Source organism: Pezoporus occidentalis, unplaced genomic scaffold, assembly GCF_034315485.1.
Source record: "Pezoporus occidentalis ecotype Australia unplaced genomic scaffold, CSIRO_AGI_Poc_V1 ctg254, whole genome shotgun sequence".
NCBI lineage: Eukaryota > Metazoa > Chordata > Aves > Psittaciformes > Psittacidae > Pezoporus > Pezoporus occidentalis.
Genome location: NW_026914437.1, coordinates 462,163 through 488,751, shown reverse-complemented (window position 1 = coordinate 488,751; position 26,589 = coordinate 462,163). Strand labels below are relative to the sequence as shown.

At 38.9% G+C, this 26,589-nt stretch overlaps 1 protein-coding gene across 9 annotated transcripts in view; it reads left to right on the top strand.

Annotated features, from left to right (window-relative positions):
- Positions 1-311: 311 nt before the first annotated feature.
- MBTD1 (mbt domain containing 1) overlaps positions 312-26,589 on the top strand; it is a 35,956-nt gene continuing 9,678 nt past the window's right edge. Inside the window, exons 1-16 of one of the 9 annotated variants that reach the window (XM_062623575.1) lie at positions 321-580; positions 2,419-2,607; positions 8,222-8,423; positions 9,555-9,694; positions 10,531-10,645; positions 10,733-10,818; positions 16,315-16,432; positions 17,083-17,217; positions 17,694-17,782; positions 19,086-19,320; positions 20,337-20,392; positions 20,615-20,719; positions 21,531-21,678; positions 24,202-24,284; positions 24,586-24,820; positions 25,486-25,563. In XM_062623575.1, coding sequence (XP_062479559.1) covers positions 8,270-8,423; positions 9,555-9,694; positions 10,531-10,645; positions 10,733-10,818; positions 16,315-16,432; positions 17,083-17,217; positions 17,694-17,782; positions 19,086-19,320; positions 20,337-20,392; positions 20,615-20,719; positions 21,531-21,678; positions 24,202-24,284; positions 24,586-24,820; positions 25,486-25,563 — 1,777 coding nt within the window. In that variant the 5' untranslated portion in view covers positions 321-580; positions 2,419-2,607; positions 8,222-8,269. Of the gene's footprint in view, positions 581-859; positions 2,086-2,418; positions 2,608-8,221; positions 8,424-9,554; positions 9,695-10,530; positions 10,646-10,732; positions 10,819-16,314; positions 16,433-17,082; positions 17,218-17,693; positions 17,783-19,085; positions 19,321-20,336; positions 20,393-20,614; positions 20,720-21,530; positions 21,679-24,201; positions 24,285-24,585; positions 24,821-25,485; positions 25,564-26,589 lie in introns of those variants that run through there. The other 8 variants (XM_062623576.1, XM_062623577.1, XM_062623571.1 and 5 more) reach the window with 8 other exon arrangements.

The following is a 26,589-nucleotide window of genomic DNA, read 5'->3' as shown; positions in this document are numbered from 1 at the left end:
TCTTCCATAAGGCATTGTCACGTGATCTTTTTTCTTTGCCTTCCTTTCTCCACCCTCCCACTCCGCTTTCCGCGTGACACGGCCCATGGCCGGGCGGCTCCATTGCGGGCCCAGAGAGGGTTCCCCCTTCCCGTGTGACAACAACCGCGGCTCACCGGCGGCCCCACGGCTGCCCTAAGTTTTCCGCCATTCCCCAAAAGGCAAAACGAGCCCCGGCGGAGCTGCTTTTGCGCCCTCAACCTCTGCCCCTGAGCCGAGCTCCCCCCCCCCGCTTCCGAATGGTTTCGCCCAGAGGGCTGTACGGAGGGCGAGGAAGCCCCAAACAGGCTGGAGGCCAATGGTTGCGCGCCGCGCCTGCGCAGCGCCGCCATGCTAATGTTGTTGATGTTCCGGCGCACGGAGTTGGGGCTCTTCCTCCGGCGCGCTGAGAGGCTGAACTTTGCGGGCCGCCTCCTGCCCCGCCGGGCCCGGCCCCTCGCAGGGGGAGGCGGCAGGCGGAGGGGGCCGAGCCGAGGGGAGGGGGCAGAGGCAGCGGGCGTCTCCTGCCCATGAGGGCCTGATGGAAAACACAAAGGACCTGGTGAGTACCACAGCCCGGGAAGGGGGGGGGGGCGTGCTGAGGGGGCGAGCGGCTCCTGCGCCGCCTGAAGACAGCGGTGGAGGGCAGCCTGAGGGGCTAATGCCTGTGCCCGAGATCGGCCGCGGTCCCTGTGTGTGAGGGGAGCAGCTCCGGCACCCCCGGTTTGGGGGGGGGGGGACGGCGCGGCTCTGTGAGGGGTCGCGGAAAGTTGCTTGTGGGCAGCCCCGCGGAGCCGAGCCGTGCTGCGGGGAGCCCCCGGGCGCTCTGCAGTGCCCCGGGGCCGGGGGTGAAGGGGTAAAGCCGGTCTGTCACCCGCGGAGGGGCCGCGGGCACGTGGGGGCGGGCAGCGGCGCGTCCCCTTTGTTGTGCGGGCGGAGCGCTGCCCCGGCCCCTAGGGCCGCGCTGGGGTTTTCTCCTCCCTCTCCTCCTGCTTCCTGCCGGCTCTCGGGATCGACAGGGAAAAGTTTCAGGCAGTCTCTTCCTGAGCGGTTCAGGCGCACTCGGACGCGGTTCTCGCAGTGATCCGCCGAGGTGCTGGCTTCTCAGCAACTTCCTTCTGTCGATAAAGCCTTTAAGGTTTAGTTTTCCAGTGGTGCTCATTTCAAGTGCTGTAGAGCATCCTTGAATATTAGCACTTCAAAAGCTTAGGGTTGTTTGCATCCAGTTCCCCCCTCTATATAATTTTAATGACTATTAGTATCGTGACTTTGTTCTCGATGTGAAGAGCTGTAAACCCGTGAAACCAGTTTCACTTTCAGGCTGTTGCTGGGAATGTTTTAAAGTGTAGCAATTTCTGACCAGTGTGGCTTTAGAATAGAAAAGTCCTATTACAAAGCATATGTTGATTATGGTTAGAAACTACTGCGTGTGAAAAAGTAGTTCATTTGAAAATAATGATTAAAAATGTGGGTGGAAGCCCTTGTGATTGTTTTCTTCACCTTTAGAAGCAGTTAAGGCTTCAGGGCAGTCTTCTGTGTATTAAACTAAAATTACTTTGCAGGTTTGAGAACCTGTATTTGCTCATTTGTTGCATTTGTTTATAACAGTCTGATTTTGCTGGTGAGGAAGGGCAATAAAAAGGCTGAGTCCGATCAGGATCGTCAAATGGGCACTAAACCAATATATTCCTTTTCAGAAGGCTATCAGCTTGGTAGGTTAGCAGTCTCTGCTCGTTGTTTCTGCCTAGGGATCATACTGAGGAAGTGTGGAATGTGAGCTATAGGGAAGCATAGCAGAGATGTGTGCTCTCCTAAGTGGTAGTTATTGTTTATGCCACAAGAATAGTTGAGGTGGTGGTGTTGAGAGCATAAAGGCTTGTGCACAGGACTGTAGACTGAAATTAAGAATTCTCTTCATTGTTGTTCCCTAAAGAAGATCTAGATGACAATGTAGACAAAAGTTCCCTCTCCTTAGCTTTCACTTCTCTTACCTTCTAAAATTTGATTCAATTTTGCAAGGCTTTTGATACCTTCTGCAAAGTACTACTGCATACCTTCATTTCTCAGGTAAGTTTCACTGGGCATGTGTAATGTTTTGCTGAATCTGGCTCTGAGCACATGGAATGAATTCTGGTGTTGAAGACTTTAGTTTTGGGTTGGTGATGGTTTTTGGGTTGTTTTATTTTGCGTTCAATTAGTTTGCTTTCTTTTGTTTTTATTGGAAACACAGTGTTTAAAGCAAAGTATTTGCCTCTTCCAGATACTCTTGCAAAAGCTTTGTAGAAGCATAATGGAGTTTGTAAAAGATTTTCCGTTTTCTCAAAGCTCAGCTATTTCACATATTAATCATTACCTCCCCTCCAAAATCGCCTGCTAATTTGATATATTTTTTTATGAAAGAGTCTCCCCTCATGTGTGAAACCCTCTGGGGAAGAGGCTATGGACAAAACCATTGGCAAACAGCAGAAACTGGCTTCAGACAAAATGCTGTCATACATAGCAAATGAAGAGACAGGAAAAAACATTTCTGTAATTTTCCAGCAGAGATTTTACTTATAATAAGAGTGGAAGGCACATTTCCAGATAGAGGTGAGTTGCTTATGTTAAAGTAAGTTTGGTTGGTTCTGATTTCCAGGAATCCCGAGATGTTTAGCGTTGGGTTTTTCTTTGTTTGTTTGTATTTAACAAAAGCTGAAAGTATGTCTTCTCTCAATTGGTACCATGTTTGAATTTTCCTTTTTTGTCATGCTACAAGGCACAATTAGTTTTCAGTTCCACAGGGGGCAAGCTAGGATTACTATGGTAAATTGTTTTGGCCAGTTTATATTCAGAAGAGTTGTAATAAATTAGTTCTCTCCTCTTGTTTCCTTAATGCTGACATCCAGAGCTAAAACTAAGCTTGTAGCATAAAACATCCATGAACTTTGGAAAACAAAAGCTGTGCATCAGATTTAATACCGACTTGGAAATCCACAATGGGAAATGCACTATCTGTGAAGGATAGGTGATTAAAGTAAATCTGTCTTATCACAGGCCTTTGGCTTGAAGGTTTTGGTGACCTCACTGTTGACCTTGGCCTCAGATACCATCTGTCCATACTTCTGTCATGTTTCGGGAGGTTAGAGCTGAATATAGAAAGTGATGCCTATCTGTATAGGTGCTGGTAGGCCTTTGTTAAGTTACAGCTCATGTACTCAAGCTATAAATTGTGCCATTCTGAATTCAAGCGCTGAATGAACTCAGTAGTAACAACAACAATGGGTATGAGTGGTTTAAAACCTTCCTGTGGTGGTGGATCATCTTGCTTTGGCCAGGATGCATTTACTTGGGGGCAGGAGATTTGCTTATTTAATAATGGGGTTTTTTTGTATAGCAAGTTTTCACCTTGAAAACACTTTAAGTTTTGCCAATACTTGAGCATAGTCTTCATCAAGACACTAAAACAATTTTCTGAGTAAGTATTTGATGTCTAACCAACACTAAATGGTGTTTTGGGTGTGCATTGTTCACCCTTTGTGACCAGTTTTTTGTGCTGAAAGAGTAGTAGAGAATGTATGATACACTGTGCTGATATCAAATTCAATTGCATCTATATAAGACTATGTGTTAAAGAGGGTGAGAAACTAGTTATTTAGAGTTGCCTTCCTGCTTTTAGAGAAACCGGTTTCCTTAAGTATATTCTTTTATCGTGCCATTTGCCTTGTGTAATGGTTAATTAAAAATCTATCTTAAAAATACATTGTTGCCAAGTATTCACAGGGAGGAGAGGAAGAACAGGAAAGTGGGAAGTTGGGCAGAGTAAGAAAGCAGTTCTTAAGAGTTCCTTTCCCCACCCACCCCTTCAATAAAGAAAAGTATGCAAGAAAACCCCCAAGCAAATAGTGGTACAGGCTCATTTGCCAGTCCTGCTTACCCGGGAGCTTTTATTGCTCTTTAAAAATCTTCCCTGTTGAGGAGCTGGTAATCTTACTAGGAAAATAAGTCTTAGCCAGTATGCCTGAAAGTTTGCCTTGTTCTTTTCTTTGTGCATTGCTTCTGCTTAACATACTGGTAGATTCTGCTAGTGGGGGTTTAGCTGCCACTCTTTTGGTGCTAACCAGCTACAAGGTTCTGTGTTTTATAGTAAGCCAGGTTCTTGCACAAACCTTGTTTTTTAGACAGGCAGGATGCTGTTCCCTCACTGAGGGACACTAATCTGGTTCAGTTTTGAGGAAATGATTTTGAGCGTGATTCTTAATGCTAAATCCAGCTTCTCAGAGTAGGAAATTCTTTTGTTCTCTTCTATGCCTATATTGTGAAACATGGTTGTAATGTTAGATTAAGTTACTGCTACTGTTAATCTCTGGTGGCTTTTCTGAGTAAAAGACTGCATTCTCACGGACAATGTCTCAGAATTCAGTGAGAACACCTTGCAGGGTAATAAACTATTCTTTCTGATGCCTCCGTTCTCAGAGGTCCCATAGCTACCATGGTCAGACAAACAAGGCACTGCTAGTCAGCTAGTAAGGCACGCTGCTGCTCATCACTTGCAAGGCAGGGATTGCCAGCTGCTGCTGTTGCTGAAGCAGCTGCTTTATCTCTGTTATGGCTTGGTTTGAGGCATATATTGCCCTTCCTATTTTGACCTTTGAGTTCAGAGCTGGGCGCCTGCTTTTTTCCATTTTGGATGTTAGAGGTCCTATTCTTTTGCAAACTCCATCAAAGTTCTGCAGGAAGTGTTGTTGGAGATTCCACATGGTGTTCCCTTGTTTCTACAAATGCTGTGATTCAACATGGGTTAAAAAGAACCTTGGTGGTTTTTATTATCAAAATAGACATGTTTTGATCTGCTCCAGCAAAATGCCAGCATAGGTATTTGCATGTCACCTTCCCTAACTTCCACCTACTTCTGTGCACAAAGTACTTAGTATTTTTTTGTTGTTGGAAAAAATACACCTTTTCCAAGTCTCACAAAACATATTTTGAGTAGTTTCCCCAGAACTGAAGTCCAGATAATAGCTATAAATGAAAAATGTCCTTCTTAAATGATCTGCCAAACAAGGTAATAGTCAGGCAAAAGTTTGACCAGAAATGTTCTATTGATTTTTAAAACAATAACCAAAGCTGCAGTATTGGCTCACTCGTACCTTGAACTGAGACGCTTTAGCCAAATATAAAGGGAAAAGTGACATGAGACTTGTTTTGACTGTCATTAAACACAACAAACTTGGTGATTGTTACTTAGGAATTTGTATGATGCTGAAGAATTATTATCTTAGTAGGGGGTCCAACTTTCCATATAGAAAATGTTTTCTTTCCCCTCTGGGGATATTTTGGCAAAGAGGGCTTGGCAGTAATTTTGAAGTTCTAAATAGATGTGATGCAGAAAAAGAACACAAAAGAGCCAACTGCTTATGGTATCTGCGATTGTAATCGTGTACCATGCTTCCACTTGCTTACGGTAGCCCATCTTCCCTCTGTGCCATTGGTCTCACCTCCAGCTTCCCATTTCTCCTCTCACCTTTTCTTGCCCTGGGAGCAGTACTGGCTAGAGAGTTTCTCAGCTGTAGTACTGGGAGTTGGAGGGACTGGGAATGGGCTTCACATCTGTTCCTTCTGAGCTGCTACAGCATTTCAGACCTCTGTCAGCAAAGTACTGGGCAAAGCAGAACTGCCGTGTGAGTCCAGAGTTCTCCAATGGAAAAGGGATGTCCCAGAACTGCCTGCACTAAAGGGTTGAAGTATTCCTTTATGTGGGATGAGGCCCTAATCTTTAGGGAAATCAGATCAGCTGATTTATGAAGGCTGAGTGAAGAAGAAAGGAGATTGTCTGGATTCTGAAACCCATCCATAATCATAGAATCCTAGAATGGTTTGGGTTGAAAGGGACCTTAGAGGTCATCTAGTTCCAGTCCCCTGCCATGGGCAGGGACACCTTCTACTAGAGCAGGTTGTTCCAAGCCCCATCCAGCCTGGCCTTGGACACTGCCAGGGATGGGGCAGCCACAGCTTCTCTGGGCACCCTGTGCCAGCGCCTCAGCACCCTTGCAGGGAAGAATTTCTTCCTGATACCTAATCTAAGTCTCCCCTCTGTCCCCCTTGTTCTGTCACTCCTTGCCCTTGTAGAAGGCATCCTGATACTCTGGTGTGGTGAACAGCTCATGTAATAATTGTGTTTTATTTCTTAGCAGAGACTGTGGTCAAGGGAAGTTAAATACTGTGAGACATTAAGGAGTTTGTGAAATCGTGAGGATGATGACTAGTCTTCATGTTCTGATCTGTAAATTACTGGCACTGTTGTCAGAACACTGTATCCATGGCAACGTTGTGCTCAACTTCTGCCTTGATCTATGCACACGTGCACAAACAAACAAATAACTGATCTTGGCTCTTGATGGCTCACAGCATCAGTAATATGTCACCGGGATCACTCCTTGCCAGTGCAGGTCAGGACTCGGTTTTGTTCTGTCATCACTTGGTGTTCCCTCCGATGACTGTGATTGTTACCCTTGCTACTTCAGGCAGATGTCAGTTCCTTCAAGGGATTGTCAAATTATGCCCTATGCTAAGTTTTGATGGGTTTTGATATCATTGACTCATTGGCTGAGGAGCATGTGCATAATTAACATTGCACTGATTCTATTGTTGTTTTATTTCAGAGCTGCTTTAAGTGTGTTAAATCTGTTTACCTTATTGCATAACCTTTTGTGTTTACTGGTTTTTTTTGTTTCTTCTTTTAATGGAATGCTAGGATTGGATCAGTGTGGAAACCAGGTTTTCCCTTTTAACTATAAGGAAATCCTTCCATAATAGGATTTAGTTGAATTGCAAAGGAGAATGGAGAATATTATAATAAAGGGATAGCACGGCAGGAAAAGGCTCGGATGAGATCCAACAATAAAATTGTTCAGGCGTATACTCTCTAGGAAAGGGATTTGGGGAATTACTATGATGAAATCTTAAAGCTATGAATCCAAGTGCAATTTAAGAAGCGAAAGTCCAATCAACATTATTATTTTTCTGTCCACAATGGCTTTTAAATAAAATTAGCTCTTGGAAAAGGAAGTAGAAGCAAAGGCTTTCATAATAGTTTTTTCTTGTTTCTTGGCTGTACTTCATTCTCCCAACTTGTGTTTCTATTGTAGAATTTTCCTTTGTCTTCTCTTTATCTGTTATTTCCTCTCAAACTTAGTAAATACTATTGAGAAGAATGGAAATGCTTTGATTATTTCTTTTTTAGCTTAATGAAGGCAGCTCATGTAGCTTCAGTCTTGTTTCTATAGAGCTGTGCAAGATATTAATGAAGTGAAAATTTGCACTGTATTAAAATGCATGTATTGGATGTGCAGCAGAAAGAAAATGTTTATGCTTCAATGTCTTGTGATTTCCAGCAAAGGCATTGTTTATACTTCAGTGTCTTTGCTGGAAATTGCTTCACTCTTATGCATTCTTCCAAACTGTGTGGTTTTATTTGACCTTAGTTTTTTGGGTTTTAGGAAAACTCCATTATGTAACAAGTTTTTGTGTGACAGTGGCAAATTAGTCACCTTTCTATCTTTCAGCATTTATACGGACTCTATTGCCATAGTAACTGAGCTCTTCATAGTTGTTAATGTATTAATCCTCAGAAAATCCCTGTGAGGTAGAGAGGTATTCCTGACTCGCACGTGAGACGTTGAATCAGAGGGAAGCCGGGTGATTTATGGATAACCCCACAAGCCAAGGAGAGAAGAGATATACTCTCATTTCTGTTCCTGTGGCATAAATGCCCTCTTGGTTGAACTGCCTTTTCTCTGCCCAGCTTTCTCAAATGAATGAATTTTAGTGAAATTGGCTGCAGCCATCTGGAATGGGCTCATTTGCATATAAGATCTGTGGAGCTGTCATTATTCAGCACATCAGGTTTAATGAACTCTAAAGATACCAAGGAAGAAAATGTATGGACTGCTACTGTGTATTCTCAGTGGATTGTGAGAGATATTTTTCTTCCTTGGTATCACAATACCGAAAATTGGCTGGTTTTAATATCAGTGTAGTATACCAATACTAATTAAATTGGCAATATATGGTTCCTATCTCTGTGCTCATAGAGCAGTTTGTTATTACATCTGCTTTTGAAGGCTGACTGACCTTTGAAACTTTTTAAGCTTGACTTTTGGAAATATTTGCATTCAGAATCCTCTGCTATTCTTGGGATTTTTTTGTTTGTTTGTTTTGTTTTTAGACAGAACATACTTCACGTGCAGAAAGGAAAAGACGTGATTCATTCGGGATGTTTGACGGTTATGATAGTTGTAGTGAGGACACCAGCAGCAGCTCCAGTTCAGATGAGAGTGAAGAGGAGGTTGCTCCTTTGCCATCCAGTCTCCCAATTATAAAGAACAATGGACAGGTCTATACTTATCCAGATGGCAAATCTGGCATGGGTAAGTAGGTGGTGCATGAATACAAAGAGTCTGATACTGGTATTTTTTAGCCTGTGTTGTAAGTTGTGAGGGTCCAATCCTAGATGTTGGCCCTTATTGAAAAGGGATCAAAATGTTTGTTTTCAGAGGGAAAATACAGTTTGTTTTGGGAGGGGGAATTGTTTGATTTTTAGCTAAACTGAAATGAGATTAGTTTTGAAAACTGCTATCAGGAAAGAAAGAGAATGGGAACATCCACCTTCCCTTCAACTGTGTGTTGTGTGTATATGCCCATGCATGTGTATGTTCTTATTGCTTCTACTCTTTGAGCTTTGAGGAAAACGTTGGTGTGTTCTCTGTGCTTGGGCATATATTCTCTCTCCCCTTTGTTATATATACAATATGTTAAAATATATTTCTTCCTATACTAGGAAGACTTCATTACTGCTACTGTATGAAGTCTGTTAGTGTATACCTGTTCACCACCCACTGTGAGTTGTAAAAGGGATTATTTTTATCATTGATGAAAAAATATTTTAGCCAGAATCATTAGTGATTAATAGAGCACTCTCTGGTTAGGATCTCGGTATTGTCCTCTTGGTATAAGTTGGTCCACAAACTCTTATTCATCAGTGGGTGATGCTGCCAACCTCTAAAGCATGTGACTACAGCTAAAAGTGGTGGGCTGGGGTACTTTAGGTATACATAATACATATAATGATAATATTATATAATTTATGATTCAGAAAAGAGATCCCGTTTCATTGTGGGTAGGAAGTATTAAATATTTAGAGGAAATCAAGATTGGCAGACCCAGATTCAAAGCAGATGTTTGAGAACCATGGAAACACAGAAATCTGCTATAGCTGGGTCATTCATTTTTGCAACCAGTGCAAAATTAATAGGGAGCAGAAAGGAGGAACTGTTTCACCAATGGTGCGCAGCGTTTCACTGACATTTGTGCTGGTGTTCTTATTTGAAGTCAGGGTTTTGGTGCGATTCTCTTCATGTTCAAAGCCTCAAACTATTTGGTGATGCCACCTACAGGACCTTCCTCGTATTGTTTTCTGATTTTTTTTTTTTTTTTTTTTTTTTTTTTTACTGAGGTCTTTATTACACTCTTTAACATTTGGCTTTTTCTGTCCTGATCAGCTACATGCGAGATGTGTGGAATGGTTGGTGTCCGTGACGCTTTTTACTCTAAAACGAAACGCTTCTGCAGTGTATCGTGCTCTAGAAGTTATTCATCCAACTCCAAGAAGGCCAGCATTCTGGCCAGGCTTCAGGTAGCGGTACAGACACCATTTTCTTTATATACTTATTATAGTCTGTATTCATAAAATGTCTACATCAGTAAAACTTGCCAGCTGTTTTAAGATAAGTCAAGTTTCTTTACACATTGAAATTTTCATATAAGTGATTTTGTAAGCCAGAACTGTATTAGTAACAAAAAAATTGCTTTCATAAGCAGAGCAAATTACAGAGAATACTGAGTCCTTATTTCATTTCTGCTGCAGTGGCCCTTCTGCAGGAAAAAGATGAGGAAAAATCTTCAGTCTGCAATGTAGTGACTTTAAATTCCATGCATGTCATACCCAAGATACTCTCTGGCTTTAGAAAGCATGAAGATTTACTTAGCGTTGTTGTGATTTGGTTTTGAGGGTGCTCACAACTATATAGATTTGCAAAATGGGGTCTGGTCTGTTCACCTAAAATATTAAGTAATCATAAAGGTGTATTTATAACATTGCAGAAAAGAGATAGAAATGTCAAAAAATACCATTATATCCAGTCTCAAGTTTATTGCAACAAATGCCATAAGTATAAATTAGATGAAAAGTTCTTCCTTTTGACCTGCTTTTAAAATATATCTTTTTTTCAGGTAAACAACAATGAATCTATAATGCTGTTCAAGTCGGAATACTAGTACAAAAGGCATTTTTGGACGTTCTTTGCTGCTGGTTTTTAAACTTACTAATTATTATATGTAATTTTGTGATACTTAGACGAGTTCCATTCTGTGTTGGTCTAATTGTAGTTAAATCTACCAGAGCTATACTACAGAGCTATGGAAAATTCCTGATGGGAGTTTGAAAAGACTTTATTTACTTAGCTTTTTTTGTTTTAGGGTAAACCTCCAACAAAGAAGGCTAAAGTTCTACAGAAACAACCTTTAGTGGCTAAATTAGCAGCATATGCTCAGTACCAAGCAACTTTACAAAACCAGGCAAAGACTAAAGCAGGTAATGGCATTATGAACATTGTTGAAACAAATTCTTGGTAAGGCAAGATTCATTAGCAGCTTCCTAAATAAAATAACTTTCTCTTAGCAGCTGTCCCTGTGGAAGGTTTCAGCTGGGGTAACTACATCAATAGCAATAGCTTTACAGCAGCTCCTGTTACCTGTTTTAAACATGTAAGTATTTTTCAATATGTGCTATCCTTTTGTGTGTGTGCGTGAGAGAGATAGTCCCTGTTAGTTCTGTAATTAAGCTTTGCAAAATACTCGTATCCAAATATGCTTCATGGCCTTGACTGTGAAACTTACAAATTGTGTTAGTGTGACTACTTTTGATTTTGATCTGTCCTTTAAAACCATTCTGAACACCATCACTTACTCTTATGATGCTGCCATAATCAAAGCAACATAAAAGGATTCTTAAACATGTATCAAGTTATTTATTCAAGGCGCAAACTCATAGAATGCACTATAGAGTAACAAAGCAATTCATGTTGTGTTAGAAAAAGTTGCAAAAGGCTTTCTAGATCACATCAAGCTTGCTCCATTATGTTGCACTGATCTTTTGGTTACGTATTTGTATTTGAGGTTTATTTTTTCCTTAGGTTAGTGAGAGTCTCCCTGAGAGTCATGCTGCCAGGTGGTGTAGAAATAGACAAAAACAAAGGCTTTTTGTAAATCTGAAATTAGAGGTTGGTTTTCTCTGATTTAGAGTTAGAACATTCCAAACAAAGAGTTCTCAGTTATTACAGAATGTAATTAGGGATGAGGAAAATATTTAGCAGCGTCTGTCCTTAATGTGCTTATTAAACTCCAATTATTAAATCTCTTTAAACATTGTCAGGACTTTCTGTTTCTTAAGAAAAGACTTTCTGACATAGTGTTTTCTCACTTTTTATTTGGGACGTTGCAGTGTTCATCTTCTTACAAAAGTTTTATGTTGCTCAAAATTATCTGATGAAAACTGCAATCAAAACAAACATTTTTGTTTCATGGAACTCTTCCATAAGGGAGAAGAGACACATTTTCTGTCCAGTTCTGGAATTCATGCTGAGCCCTGTCAAGCCGTAAATCAGTAGGAGTTGAGGGCTCGTGGCAGTTGGCTCTTTCTGAATAGCACCATTTATGCTCAGAGGCCTTCACCATTGCCCAGGACAGAGCCTTGCATTAGTAGAGCTTCATGAACTTGTATCAAATTCCGTGTGCTGAAGTAAGCACTTTGCTTCCACTGTTATATACATGCTGTAATAACCGATTTCATAAGTAAGTATCAAAAGATATTGTTTGATAATGTGAGCTGTGCCGTTACAACAAATTCTTCATGATGTATGGTATCCTTAATTAGATACAGCTGCAATAGTTAGGTCACTTGTAATATGGACCATTATAGCATAATTTACAAGGAGTTCATCTTTCTTACTGCTCTCACTAAGTCAAATGGTATGACAATAATGTGAGCAGATACAATACTGATGTTAGCATTTTTACCTTGAAAATTTTCACAAGCTGCATGGCAACAGTGCTATTAAGCCTTAATGTTGTTCCTTTTCTGTCCCTGTTTTCCTTTTTCACAAGTAAAATGCAACTCCTGCAGACTCCTTAGGAGATTTCTACTTCTTTGGTGGGCATTAGTTAGTATTTAAGGTGTTATTTGTATTTAGTTTTACTGAAATTATTTAATTGAAAAAGATATTATTTAAACCAGTCGGAATCTGACAAGACATTGGTAATCTCTTGTTAAACCCTTCTCTCTCTTCCGTTCTCCATTGATGATTAAAAGAAACAATACTCTTTTTGTCTGTCTGGAAAGATTATTCCTGTTTTCTGTGTGCTGTATCGCTTTGATTCATTAAAGTTTGTACTGATGTTTGTTAGTTTTATGGATTCCATGCACATCTTGTGTGTGCCCATGAGAATGAACATAGAAATTTACTCTGTTCAAAACAAAAGTTTTGAGGTGACAAGAAAATCACAACTTAAATTTGTTGTTAAATGAAATATGGATCTAGTTATACTGGGTGTATCTATGTGGATATTTGGTAGGGAACATTGGCTCAATATTAAAGAAAAATTAAGGGAATTATGAGATGTGGGATTTGACTTATTAATATATTTATTTTTAATGACCTGGCATACCAGTGTTTCAGGTCTAATGTAATTTTCCCAGATCAGTTCTTTTTTTGCCTGGAGAATTATTTCCTCTTCAATTTAAAACAGTTACATTTTAGAATTAACACATTTGAATCTTGAAGTTCTATCTCTTTCTTTGTATGAGAGAATTTCAAAGTCTTTTGATGTCTTTAATGTGTTTTGTTTTTTTTATACTTCCCCATTAACATCATCCTAGACTCAGTGCTTTGTACAGTAATGAAATTTACTAGCAGTAGTACAATTACACCCCTTTATAGTTTGGTAAACTGAAGTAGAGAAGCTGCTTTGGTTTATGTCATATAGGAAGCCTGTGACAAAGCCAGAACTACTGTTTGTGCACCTTCTGCCTCTTATTTTCTTTAGTTGTGTTGAATTGCCTTCATCAGACACACAACAGTAGCTGGTACAAGGAGGAAAACTCCTTAGTTTCATGTTTTTAATATTGTGTTATAGCTTAGTCACATGCACTCTGCTCATTGCTAACCTCCATTCCAATTTCACTTTCTTCCAAACAGTTTCTACTTTTTTCTGTATTTGCTTTGATTAGCTCAAAGCATTCCTAGAACAAAAGCAAATGCAGTGCTTTGAGTGATTTTCAGTACTACTTAATGCACAACTTTATGCACAATTAGTAGTCATTATTCTTTTCCTCTCTGTTGCTAGTGAGATGCATGTTTCCTGACCTTAAGAATTTTTCAGTCTTTCTTCCATTTGAGTGTTATTCTGAGCAGAAATACTTCCATTCTCCTGGTTTCTTTGTTACAAAAATAAATATATAAAGGAATGTTTTGCTCGAAGGGAGCTGTTCCAGGGTTTTACACTAGGTGGCAGTGCCTTGCTGTGAGCTCTTCCTGTTAAACGTCTTGCACGTTGTCTTCTCCGGCATTGCCCTTTGTTGGGGTTCTGTTCACACACAAGGTTAGGCGTAGTATCCTCACACTGAAGGAATTGTAGTAGCACTTTGCCATTAAAAGCCTGGTTCAAGTTTTCAAGTCTGAAATCATGGCAATGTCGGTGCCATCCAAAACCTTCAGAAGCTAATTATTTAACCCCCAGGTATTTGCTCAACTGGGCACACGGACATAAGTAGCCTTTAGGCGCTCCTGTCAAACAGGCCCTTCCTGATTGCAACTTACCTTGCAGAGAAGGCAGCTGCCACTCACAGATAAACCCTCCCAGTTCATCTCCCGGAGCAGGAAGTGATGAACCAGATTTTCCTTGTTTGGGAGTGACATGAAGTGGATCTCTTCGTCACGAGTCTGAAAGGTAAATTTGTTCTTACCTGTAAATTGTGGTTCTGCTAGTTCGCACTATGCCAATCCAGACTTCAGAGTTGCCCTTCCAGCCAGCACTTACACAGTGCTTTTTGAGTTTTTTATAGCACTGTGCAAACATTGATTGATTAATTAGATGAAGACAGAGAAGACATGAAGGAAGATGGCTGTTACAGCCCTGGTTGATCCAGTCTTCCTCCCTTAATATTCACAATGAGTGAGAAAGACAAAGGTGGAACAGTATACTAAGTACACTGTAAACCACCAGTCCAGGACAGCAGTGTAATCTGGCATTTCAGTAGTGATGCTACACAGGATGATTTCCTTATCCTAAAGGGTGGGCCATATGGATTGGTGTAGGAGAACTAGCAGAACCAATATTTTCACAGTCAAGGACAAATTTAACTTTCTGCTATTTCCCTCTATACCAATCCACGTTTCCATTACCAATTGATGTGAGAAGTGTTTCCATATACTTTTCTCTCCGAATCAGCTGAATAGATGAGCAGGCAGTAAAATATATTTTGGTTAACTTCAGCTGGATTATGAAATTATTCAGCACTATTTTTGACTGTTTGCCCTCATTTGTATGTCTATAGAAGGCAACAAGATTTACTAAAATATGCACTTTGAAAAGTTTATTTCCCCAATTCAGAAACCTACACGTGTCAGTTTAGAGCTGATAGTGAACGTGTGATAGGACTTGATTAAGAAGCTGTATCTGCAGATTTTGTATGTGAAAGTAAGCCATCATCTTTGGAGCTGGTTTTTTTCCTCTCTGCCAGATGGCAGAAAAGAGCTCTGCAGTCTAGTCTGGTGTAGATGGGACATAGCAGAACATGAAGAGACCAGGCTTCAAGAATCAGAAACTGGCATACTTGTAATAACTTATTTTTCCTTTAATAGTTGAAACTATTTTTGGTTTTGCATGCCTAGCCTCAAGTATTTCTACTAGTGCAGGGTATCCCTTTTTAAGCTAAGTTTGGCTTTTAGTGCTGCTAGTCGGCTGTTGCTGATTACCAGCAAAATTCCAGTCATTCGGGATTAATCAAAGTTTCACTTGGAGCTCTCAGCCAAAACTTTATGAAGTTGGAGGCTGTTCTCACTGAGCAGTAGGTTCTCTGTGTTTGCAAAGAGCTTTGTAAATAAGACACAGCCTTGGAACGCTGTCTGCCCACTATGGTGCAGAACCAGAGGATCCCTTCAGTTGTCCCTGTGATACCTGAATATTCTCTGAACTGATAAAAATGTATTTGCTCAGAACACCTATGAAGTTATATGACTGTTGTTCTGAAATACCCCAAATCTGAATATTTCCCTTCTTGGTGGTCTCAAGTTTAACCTACACTGCATCATTTTCTGTTTTGTTACCAACCTAACTTCAGTTGAGTCACTTGTAAGGTTCTTCAGCACTGTGCATTTCTGATATCTCTACAGTACCATCCTCGACTATCTTTTCATGATGCTCAGATCAACAAAACTGTCTTTTTTGAGGTAGCAAACTAAATGCAGCTTATTTCCAGTTTCCATAAATCCTTGGTAGTTTATCAGGCATGTATTCCTTTCTGTTATTAACATGTTAGTGTGAGCCTTGAGGACAGTGTGTGAGGAATCTAGCAGAGCATTTCCTTTTGGCATTCATCAAAAAGGTGCCACTTATAAGCACCTTCTGATCTTTTGCTTACTTGATGGAATGATCACTTGCCCCTTCCTCTGAAAGGACGTGAGCCAGTGAGTGATGAGCCCCACCATAATAAATCACTGGGATAGAGTCAAAACGTAACTTTTAGGTATTTTTTTCAGGAACATTTCTGCTTTATGGAATTTAAAGATTTTGGTGTCTGTCGTACAGGTATAAATTTATAAAGTACCATAATTTTGTTGTAAGTAGAATTGCAGAGGAATTACACCATTCCCATTAGAAGCACTAGCTTGCACCTAGTTGAAACAGTAAAGCTGACCTGTGAGTATATGCAGTATTTATTTGTGCTTTACAGATTTTTAGACTTGGAATCTTATAGTTTTTCCAGGAAAAACACAGTAATAATTGTCAACAATTACAATACTACACATAAGCTTCAAATCAAAACCAGGTTTTCACAGAAAGAGTGTTTTCTAAATGTAAGCTTATGTTTTATCATGTATTTTGATTGTTTTGTCTTAAGACCTGCAAAAACACTGATATAACAACAAATTAATTATTTTAATGTGATGAACTGGTGTCTTTCCCCCCCATCTTAAATGATAGGCACCTATGGGGACATGCTGGGGTGATATCTCAGAAGGAGTGCGGGTGGAGGTTCCAAACACTGACTGCAGCCTACCTACCAAAGTCTTCTGGATAGCTGGAATTGTAAAATTGGCAGGTAAATTTATTTTATTTGAAATTATTAAAATGATCAAAATAACTGTGTGAAGGGAGCTAATGATTGAGTCAGTGGTCACCTGGTTAGTATAATTTTAGTATAATCCCAGTGGTTAGGTTATTAGAGCTGCATCAATAGGTTAAATGTTTTAGCACTATCACTATGTTATATACTGTTTCCCAGGGTCTTCAGTGATGCTTGAGAATGCCTGGGGCTTTTTTTTGTGTTTTGGGTTGGTTTTGTATTGCCTCAGTGCAATAGAAGTAGTGCAGAGTGAGAAGTAGATTGTATAATGGCAAGTAACTGTTCTTGGTTAGAGTTAAAAATTCAAGACCACATAGCTATGGTATGAAAAAAAACAGATCCTGTAGGTAATAAATTAATTTTGTTATCCTACACATTACTTCTAAAGGGTTATAAAATTTTTAATTAAAATTTGACTTGCATGATGGCACATGCACACTTGCTGAAACTATCCGTTCTGTGCATCAATAGCATGCAGACAAGTGCCATAAGAATAACATTCTATAAAAAGTCATAGTCTAGGAAATCTCATGTAATATACATTAAGATTGGCAAAGAAAAGCTAATATGTACTTTATAATCTTGTTCAATTTTTATCTGCTTTACATGGGATTGCTTTCTTTCAGGCTACAATGCACTGCTAAGATATGAAGGCTTTGAAAATGATTCAAGTCTTGACTTCTGGTGCAACGTTTGTGGTTCTGACATCCACCCAGTTGGTTGGTGTGCAACCAGTGGGAAGCCCCTAGTTCCTCCTCGAAGTATGTAAATAGTAGCCTTACCCATTGATATGAAGGTTGCCTTATTACACTAGATTTGCTCATGGTCCAGATACCAAAGTATTTTCTTACCATAGCAACTCTGTCAACAGTTACGAATAAATCATTTTATTTTGTGGAAAAATAAAGACTCAACTGATGCTGAAAGTGTTTCTTGGAGTAGCCCATCTGATGTGACTTAAAGCTTTTAAGATGCAGGTGGAAGCAGTTAGCTGATCAGTGATGTGATCATGCACTGATTTTATTTATATTTAGTCATTACATTCTTTGCCCTGATGTACCCATAAACTTAATCTTGGGTAGCATTCATTCTCTAAAGAGGTTTTTGTCATTATTGTCATCCAGGCTTTTTAATAGTCATCTGGGATTTCTTCTTTACATATTCCAGACTCTAATATTGTCTCTAACGGACACAATTAAAAATCAGTGGCTTATTTTTTCCCCTTCATTTGCAACAGCCATCCAACACAAATACACAAACTGGAAAGCTTTTCTAGTGAAACGACTTACTGGTGCCAAAACACTTCCTCCTGACTTTTCTCAGAAGGTAAGGCTGATGCAATATCAATGATGTAATGTAACCAAAATTGCAGCACAATGTGAAGAACTGAAGTATCTTTCAATGGCACATAGCTCCTTTTGATACAGTAGTTTCTTCCCTTAAATACAGTTTTCCTTATAATCTCTGTTCTCCATTTATGTCAGCACTTGTCAGTATGTGTTTGGAAAACTGTTTCCTCTGGCAGAAAGTAATTTTCTTTTAAAATTTGTTAGTCTGTTTTAATTTTAAAATACCCCAATTTAAAAATAAATGAATAAACCCCAAACCAAAAGTGCCAGTCAGCTACCCTGTGATACATAAGACCAATTAAAACTAATTTTTCTAATTCAAGAATGGGTTTTGTCATGTACTATTTCAAGAAACTGAACAAAATGCATTAATATAGCATGTACCTAGATGCAATAAAGGACATGCTTTTAAATGTTAATATATTTCATCTGCTCTGGACTAGATTTTTTTGCTGTCTGTAGGTCATATCTTTTAAGTGTGGCAGCTGCCTGTGTATAGTGTGCTGTAAGTTTACTTCCTAATATGATGAGATATTACATAGCTTTCAGTAGGAATATTGTTGTCTTACACTGCATCTAGTATTAAAGAGTGAAGAACAAGGAACACATTTCTGCAGTTGTTCATTTCTAGTTAAAAATTGGCTCTGTTGGAAGCCAAATTAGATTGGCAAGATCTCAATACTTGAATTTAACAATGGAAATGGCAAGTGACAAATACTTACTTTTAAACAGAATGTGTGTTCTCAAGGCATATTAACATCTATTTCCGTTCTTTTTCTTTCTTTTTGATATATTATCAGGAAATATGTTTGTGAGTGACCAGTTTTAATTATGTTGAAGGTTTGTTTTCCATGCCTTTTATATTAAATTATTTTAATTCTATTTTGTATTTTGCGTGGATGAAAAAATAGAAAAACAATCTTGGGGAGCTTGTTAAAATAATTTTTCAATGTAATTTTATCCATTTTTCACAACTGAGCAAACGTTCATTACATCACTGGAAGATTCCTGTAACCTATGTGAGAACTGCAATTAGAGGCTGTACTTGATACAATTAGAGCATTGTAGGATCTATTCTACACTTTTTTGAAGCTTTTCATTCTTCCCCATGAACAGTGAAATACAAGAGTAGTCCTTTGTGTCATTTTTGCAGGTTGCTTAGCAAGTACTTGAATTAAATGAGAAGCACATTGATACCAGCTTTACTTGCAGAAGACACATGGCTAAAGAAAGCCACAGGATATTCTTACTGAATGGCTTTTTCTCCCTATTACTTTAAGGTGTCTGAGAGTATGCAGTATCCCTTCAAAACTTCCATGAGAGTAGAAGTTGTTGACAAAACACACCTTTGTCGAACAAGGGTAGCAGTTGTAGAATGTGTCATTGGGGGACGATTAAGATTGGTGAATGAAGAAAGTGACGACAAAACTGATGACTTCTGGTGCCATATGTACAGTCCACTCATACATCATATTGGTTGGTCTCGAAGTATAGGACACAGATTTAAAAGATCTGGTAAGCTTGTTGTGGGTTAGAGGTGTCTTTGTGGGCAGTATTGGCTTGGAGACGCCCGACTTAAGCAGTTCTGTCACTTTACATAATTAATAAAACTATCTTGAATAATGATCTTTAAAAATTTATAGTGTGGTCCAGGGGGTTTAACAATTATATTACATTTGGGAGTTTAAGTTACAAGTATAAATGGTATATTTTGTAGCATTGGAAAAAAGCAAATTAATTATAGGTTGATTTGTGGTATGTCAATGGGATGCAGCAATAACCAGAGGTTAACAAGCTGTCTAACCAGGAAAACCTTGAACTACGTTATTCAAACATGGTAAACCTCATGATGATACCTGGAATTACAGGGTCTTGCTCCACAAACTCCTCATTTCTTCACATCTGCCCTTGTACAATGCAACATGGATAAAGTCTGGTTTTTAATATTTCTCTGCTCTGTTGAGCTTGTGTCTCTTGTCGGAAACAGAATTCCTGTAACACTTGCACAAGGCATCCTTCGAGGGAAGCCTTCAGTTTTCCAAGTGCTTCAACTTTGACTGAAACCATTTAGAAATAAGAGTGATTAAAGAAATCAAGAGCAGTGCTGCTTCCCAAAAGTGGTGTCTCTAGCAGAGTTCCAGGGGTTGCCCTTGGAAAGTAGTATTGAACAGTTGGCTAAACCCAGCTTATATATAAAACCGTATCCTTTTCTGTCATAACAGCGCAAAGTAGTTACCAGTTTCTTGCAAAAGCTTCTCTGTGCATTTGCATCAATTCTGTGACATAATCAAGTGCTCTTTTAAATACTGGATTTGGGGTTTTTCTATAAATGTGATGGTGTTGTAGAGGTATTTCAGGAAGACGTCAATAAGGAAAATAGCTGGATTATGGCCTTCAGAATTTTGTGGCAATCCCATTATAAACTATGTGCCTCCCATTCTAGTGATTGCACTGTTTAAGTTAACATTCAGAACGCATACTGTCTGCTATTAACAAAACTTCTGAATAACATCTACTATTATTCCTTGTAGATATTACAAAGAAACAGGATGGACATTTTGATGCACCCCCACATTTATTTATGAAGGTGAGTTTGCTGGCAGGAACACTGTTTTCTCAGAGTTGATTTAGGACTTAAGTCCAGCCCAGCACGTTACCTTTATTCAAGCTCTTGCCTCATTTGGCCTCCTTAACATAAGCAGGGATGATGCAGCAGGTATTTCCATCTGTTGCTTTGGCAGTGTGGGGTTACGTTTTGTTCCAGGCTTATTAGAGTCTTAGCTTCTGGTGCTGTTATCTGATTCTTTAGGTAAAAGAGGTTGATGCAGCTGGAGAATTTTTTAAAGAAGGGATGAAATTGGAAGCTATAGACCCCTTAAACCTTTCGGCAATATGTGTGGCAACCATTAGAAAGGTAAGAAAGCAAATGTGTATTTTGGGAAGGTAGACAGGAATTCTTTATTTATTCAGTTTTATTCAGGCTTGAAACGAACTCAAAACCAAAATAAATGCAGTTCATTCGCGTAGTGGATGTTTATGGAATATGTCCAGTCACTGCTTACGTACAACTACTATGAAAAAGACAGTATTCAGGTAAATTTTTGTTTTGACTTTAAACCCTGGAAATTCAGCCATACCTTTAATTAGAGCATGTTTGTGAGATTGATTCTGCTAATTGTACCAAGTGTTTTGCAACTGAAACCTCATCTTGCTTACTTGCAGAAGCCAATGAAGACGTTTTAAGGGTATACTTCTTTCCTAGCTTGATTGAAAGGGAGCTCATCCATGTGAAATCTATTGTAAAAGAGTAAGAAAATGAGAAGTAGCTTAGCAGAATTGTATAACCTTACCAATGAGGAGTGCGGTTATGATTTTGAGTCTTTTGTCTCATTAATGGTGTACAGAATATCTTTGCAAGCTAAAGAGTAGGCTGAATTACAGGGCTTTAGAAGTAGAACTGGTGTTCATGACTAGAGATCAGGAAAGGGAAATGTTCATCTCCTAACTTTGCTGTTAACAAAGGTACATCTGACAATAGTGCACCCAGACTTGGAGACAGGTATGATCTGAGATTTTTTTGTTCTGTTGCAATTGAATGTCCTTCTAAGTGTGCTTCCATTATGACTGAGTTACTTTTCACTCTTTTGAAACATGGCATGCTTTCTTTCTAGCCTTATCACACAGTTCAAGGTATTTAATGTAAAATTTTGTTTTTCTTCACAAAGGTTTTAGCAGATGGCTATCTTATGATTGGGATTGATGGCTCAGAAGCAGCAGATGGGTCTGATTGGTTTTGTTACCATGCCACTTCCCCTTCTATTTTCCCTGTTGGTTTCTGTGAAATTAACATGATTGAACTAACTCCACCCAGAGGTACATATAGCATTCTGACCACATTTTATTTTGAATATTTTTCAGTGATATTGTATGTGCCATATGCTTTGTTTCTTAACTCATTCGACAAAATTCGTGTCACTTTTTAGGACTTTCTCAAGTCTGAAACAGATACAACAGCGTAACTTCAAAGTAATCTACAACAGAGATGACAAACCTCCCATTTAGAAAGAGTCAAATTGAACATTGATTCTCTGGCTAAAGTAATTTGCTTTTGCTGTCAGAAATTGAGGATAGCCACTGGTTGAATGGTACATCCATTAAGTGAATGGGAAGTATGCTTGTTACTAAAAGGACTGTTTAGAACATGGCTTTGCTTGGGAAGTCCTGGCCATCCAAAGGATTGAGAAGCGTTGTAAAGAATCTCAGGCTTAGTCTAATTCACAGCAATACCAGAATATGCATAATTTTGAGCTTTGAGGAAGTAACCATGGGAGCTGTATGTTGCATAATCCCTTCCGTGAGAGAAAGCTGTCTGTCCACTAGCCCATATGCCTACAGAAGACTGTATTGCCTTCATTCTTCCATTTTATTGTCTTGGTCTAGTGATTTATAAAGGATTGTTACTAGCTGTGTAACAGCAGATAATAATGGTTTTCTATTTATTTTATTTTCTCCATTCTCATTCTTGCAGGCTTCTACTTAATTGAATTGATTTTCTAGGTAATAACGACAAAGACAGTGTAATGCAACATGAAGAAAATAATTTCATATCATTTTCATTATTGCACACTAATGAATCTGTCATTGCTGAGTATGTGGAAAGTGCAATTGGACAGATTTACTGCTACTTTTCAGTCAGTTCATATAGTGAATTTATTGCCTACAAATTCATGGGCATAACCAGTTCTAAAAAATAGGTGGTGCAAGAGTCTCTTGAAATAAAGTGAGAGGAAAAAGCATGCATATCAATACCTATCAGTCAGTTTAGAAAGAAATACATCAAGTTGCTGATACAGAATAGGAAAACCGCTTCTTGCTGTGATGAAACTCGTTCTCGTTACTCTTCAGACACTACTTACGCTATAGAATGTGAATTTTGTTGTTAGCACATTTATGATTCTTCTGTGTTTCTTTTATCATGGCAACTTTATCCTTTCTATACCTGTATTTTTTCCCTTTTGTTGCAGTTTTCCATAGTGGTTCTGTATCACCCACTGAGCCATGATTAAAAATTGCACATGCAATAATCTAAAAGTCATTTGAAAGAGGAATTAACAGGAGTAAAATACAGAACATAATGCACATTAACATATTTAATAGGATCACAGTAATCAAAGCTTCTTAGTTCTTACGAGAGGTGTATTTTGCTTTCCAAGTAATGGGCTTGAAAATGGAGTTTCTGAATTCTGACTACTCCAGCAAGGACCACGTGCACATGTCTGTAGTCTGTGTGTGGTGAGAAGTTAAAGAAATTGCATAGAGATATGTTGATCTAGCCAGGAGCTGTGCATTAACAGGAAAGCATTAATACACGGCACTGATACATTACTGCCCTTAGTGATTTTTAGCTTTTCAGCTACATCTATTCATGCAAATATTGCATACCTATTGTGAACACTTTTCCAGATTACATGTAGCGGTGCAGATAAGTCACTGTGAAATCATTGGACTTTATACTCATTCCTTCCAAACATCTTCATCTCAGGCTGGAATCAGTAGAAGATGCTTAGACACTTTGAAGAATGGAATTGCATTTTGGGCTGCCTCATGAGTCTGAGTCAGCAGAACTGAGCTAAGACCCAGTGGGAGCTCTCTGCCCCCCCTAGATGAGATCCAGCCTTTTCCTGTAGCTCCACATGCCCTGCCCATTGCACTCAATCTGTTCAGGATGTTCAACGCTGCTTATGACTACCAAGAAATCTTTCAAGCTGTTGTTGCTCCACCTAGAGTTTGAGAACTGTTGGTTTAAGTAGCTGTAGAAGTTGCCCAAAAGTCCTGCGTATTTTATGCATATTCAGTAGGCAACCTAAATATATTTGGGAGATTTTTCTTTATAATACCCTTTAAAATTAAAGGGAAAAGATCCTGTAATTTTCCATGTTACAGCTGGGTTTACATTTACTTTAAAATATTCATGCTTGTACTTACCACTCTGTTCCTAACAATTCAGGTGTTTAAATAGTGGAGCTCTTTCCCCCTAGGAAAGACACTGGATGTGCTTAATTCCATGATCTGTTCTGGGTCATTTGTGTGGGGTATTATAGAGATCAAGGATCTACGTGGACAGAAAGCTTCAAGTATGAGTGATTAATTGTAACATTAAATGACACTTTCTGTGTTATCCAGAGGCTCATTCATCTTGTTTGTTGCAAGTGGGCAACATCCAGGAGACTGTCTTGCCCTTTAGACCAAGCTCAGAGGGTGGAAGTTTCTGATGTTAATGTTTTGTTTCTTTGTTGTCTTTTTAGCCATAACACAGTGCCAGTAAGGTATTTTTGTTGTTGTTCTTATGCCTGATGTTTGCAGCTGATGTATGTAAATATTGTTTCCAATTCACAGGTTATGCAAAACTCCCTTTTAAATGGTTTGACTACCTCAGGGAAACTGACTCAATAGCAGCACCTGTAAAGCTCTTCAACAAGGTAATAAACATTCTATATCTTTAAATGGAATTAGCATTTTCTTTACATTTCTATCTGTAATCGGTGGGATTGACCCATTTCATTAAGTGCAAATTTGAAAAACTAAGGCAACAGAGACTTACAGAAATAAGAACCAATTAAATATATTAAGCTTCAGTGTTTGTGAAATGTGAAATAGTGTGTATATGAAACTTGGTATTTCCCTACATGAATTTAACTGAAACACTTATTCCAATATTGTGCTTAAACCATTTCAGTTAACATGTTTGCTTACTGCTTTTTGCCTTATTTGCTTTTCCAGGAAGTTCCAAACCATGGGTTTCATGTTGGAATGAAACTGGAGGCTGTTGATCTGATGGAACCTCGCCTGGTATGTGTGGCCACAGTAACTCGCATTATCCATCGTCTTCTGAGAATACACTTTGATGGATGGGAAGATGAATATGATCAGTGGGTGGACTGCGAGTCCCCAGACCTCTATCCAGTGGGATGGTGTCAGCTAACTGGGTATCCACTACAGCCGCCAGCGCCACAGTGTAAGTTCCTGCCTTGTCAAGAACGTAACAATTGCTTCTGGTCCTTGTTCTTCAGTGATGATTTTCTCTAACTTCATCCTTTTCAAGTCGGGTCCCCAGCCGTAACAAAAAACAGAACAAGGTCTTGCTAATGCTTGGAAGTATACAGTTCTGATCTTTCCCACCTTGACTTGTAAAGTACTTCTGGGTGCTTTTGTGGCTACTATTTCTTTTAATGCCAGAAGATGCTTGTTTGATGCAGGGGGAAAAACCTGCTACTTACTCATCAGTTGTGGATAATATCACTGAGAGTTTCTGTTGCTTTAAGTTTGCAAATATACATGCTTTACATACTGGATTTGATGGAACTCTGTGTGTGCATTGCTATTCACGTGCAGAAGTATTTATGTGGTAAGTGCATCAAGACTAGTCCTGCCAGGTTAAGTTATATGATTATAATTGATAACTCTATTTTTGCAAACTTAGCATTTAGTGAGAGGGCAACAGTAGTTTCTGTTAGTAATTTAATGGGAGGCTTTTTCCATAACAAACATACTCTGCTTTTGTTCAGTCACTAGGGGAAAACTTTTGTAACTGTGTAACAGCTTTGATACGTTCTGAAGTGGTTTTCCAAAATTTAAAGTTTAATTCTAAACTTTAATTTAGAATTTTGAATCCTTTTGCAGCATCAAGAGACAGCCAGTCGAGTTCCTCGAAACAGAAGAAAAAAGCTAAATCACAGCAGTACAAAGGACATAAAAAAAGTGGGTGACAAAGTAGCATTTGCACTTTACCTGTTGTTTAAAAAGTTTGTGGTCTCTCTCTAAGTGCCTATTCGATTTGGGGATGTTTGTGTGAAAATTGGTGTTATGCTTAAAGGTGCAGTATGCCATAAAAGGAACTTTTTCACTGAGAATAACCCATTTTTGTAACTAGCAACAAGGTAGATGTTGCTGCTAATAACCTGTATTAATTGTAGATGGACAACTGTTACAGTAGTTGTGATATTCACACATTATTTTAATTTAATAATACATTGACTGTGTAGGTGGACTGCCTTACACAGAATACTCAGGTATCAATTAACACGCTTTTACCTCTGCTTTTTGTAACACAGGTGTAGCAATAAGAACCAAGTTACTCAGGTCAGAAAGAATGAGTTGTAGAAAACTTACATTACCATCTACCTGGTTCAGTTTTAACACGAAAGTGACTTATTTGCTGTTTATTTTTTTTTATCTGAGACATCTGTGGGAATCTGTATGTAAATAAGATTTTGATATGGTTATTTTCAGAAGTAATAAATAGCACTGCTGGATGTGACTATTCTTGTCACAGTAAAACATAGTGCTGACGTATTTAAGAATCTGAAGCATTCAGATTCTTTCCACAGTAATTGTTTCTTTTGGGATCAAATTATCTTCAAAGTTCACAACCAGTTTGAAATTGCACAAATGCACATTTTGCATTTGTTCATCTTTTTATTTCCATGATGGTTGGTTTAAGCTGAAAATCTGTTTTATATGAGTAAAATACAGGGAGTAGAGACAGCCAATGGTGGGACCTTCTCCCACCATTCTTCTCAGGAAATCAGATGCATCTATATTCTCTCCTCTAAGCAATATTATGGTTTCATATGGCAGTTTCATTCCAAAGGTTCTCAAGTCAGTTTTCCAATAATCTGATAGTTTTGAAAGGCAGCTACCTCTTGAGTAAAGAGCAAGAGCAATAACAGCCGTTGTACAAGAAATGCTTGTGCAAGAGGTGATGAGACTATAGACCTACCGTGT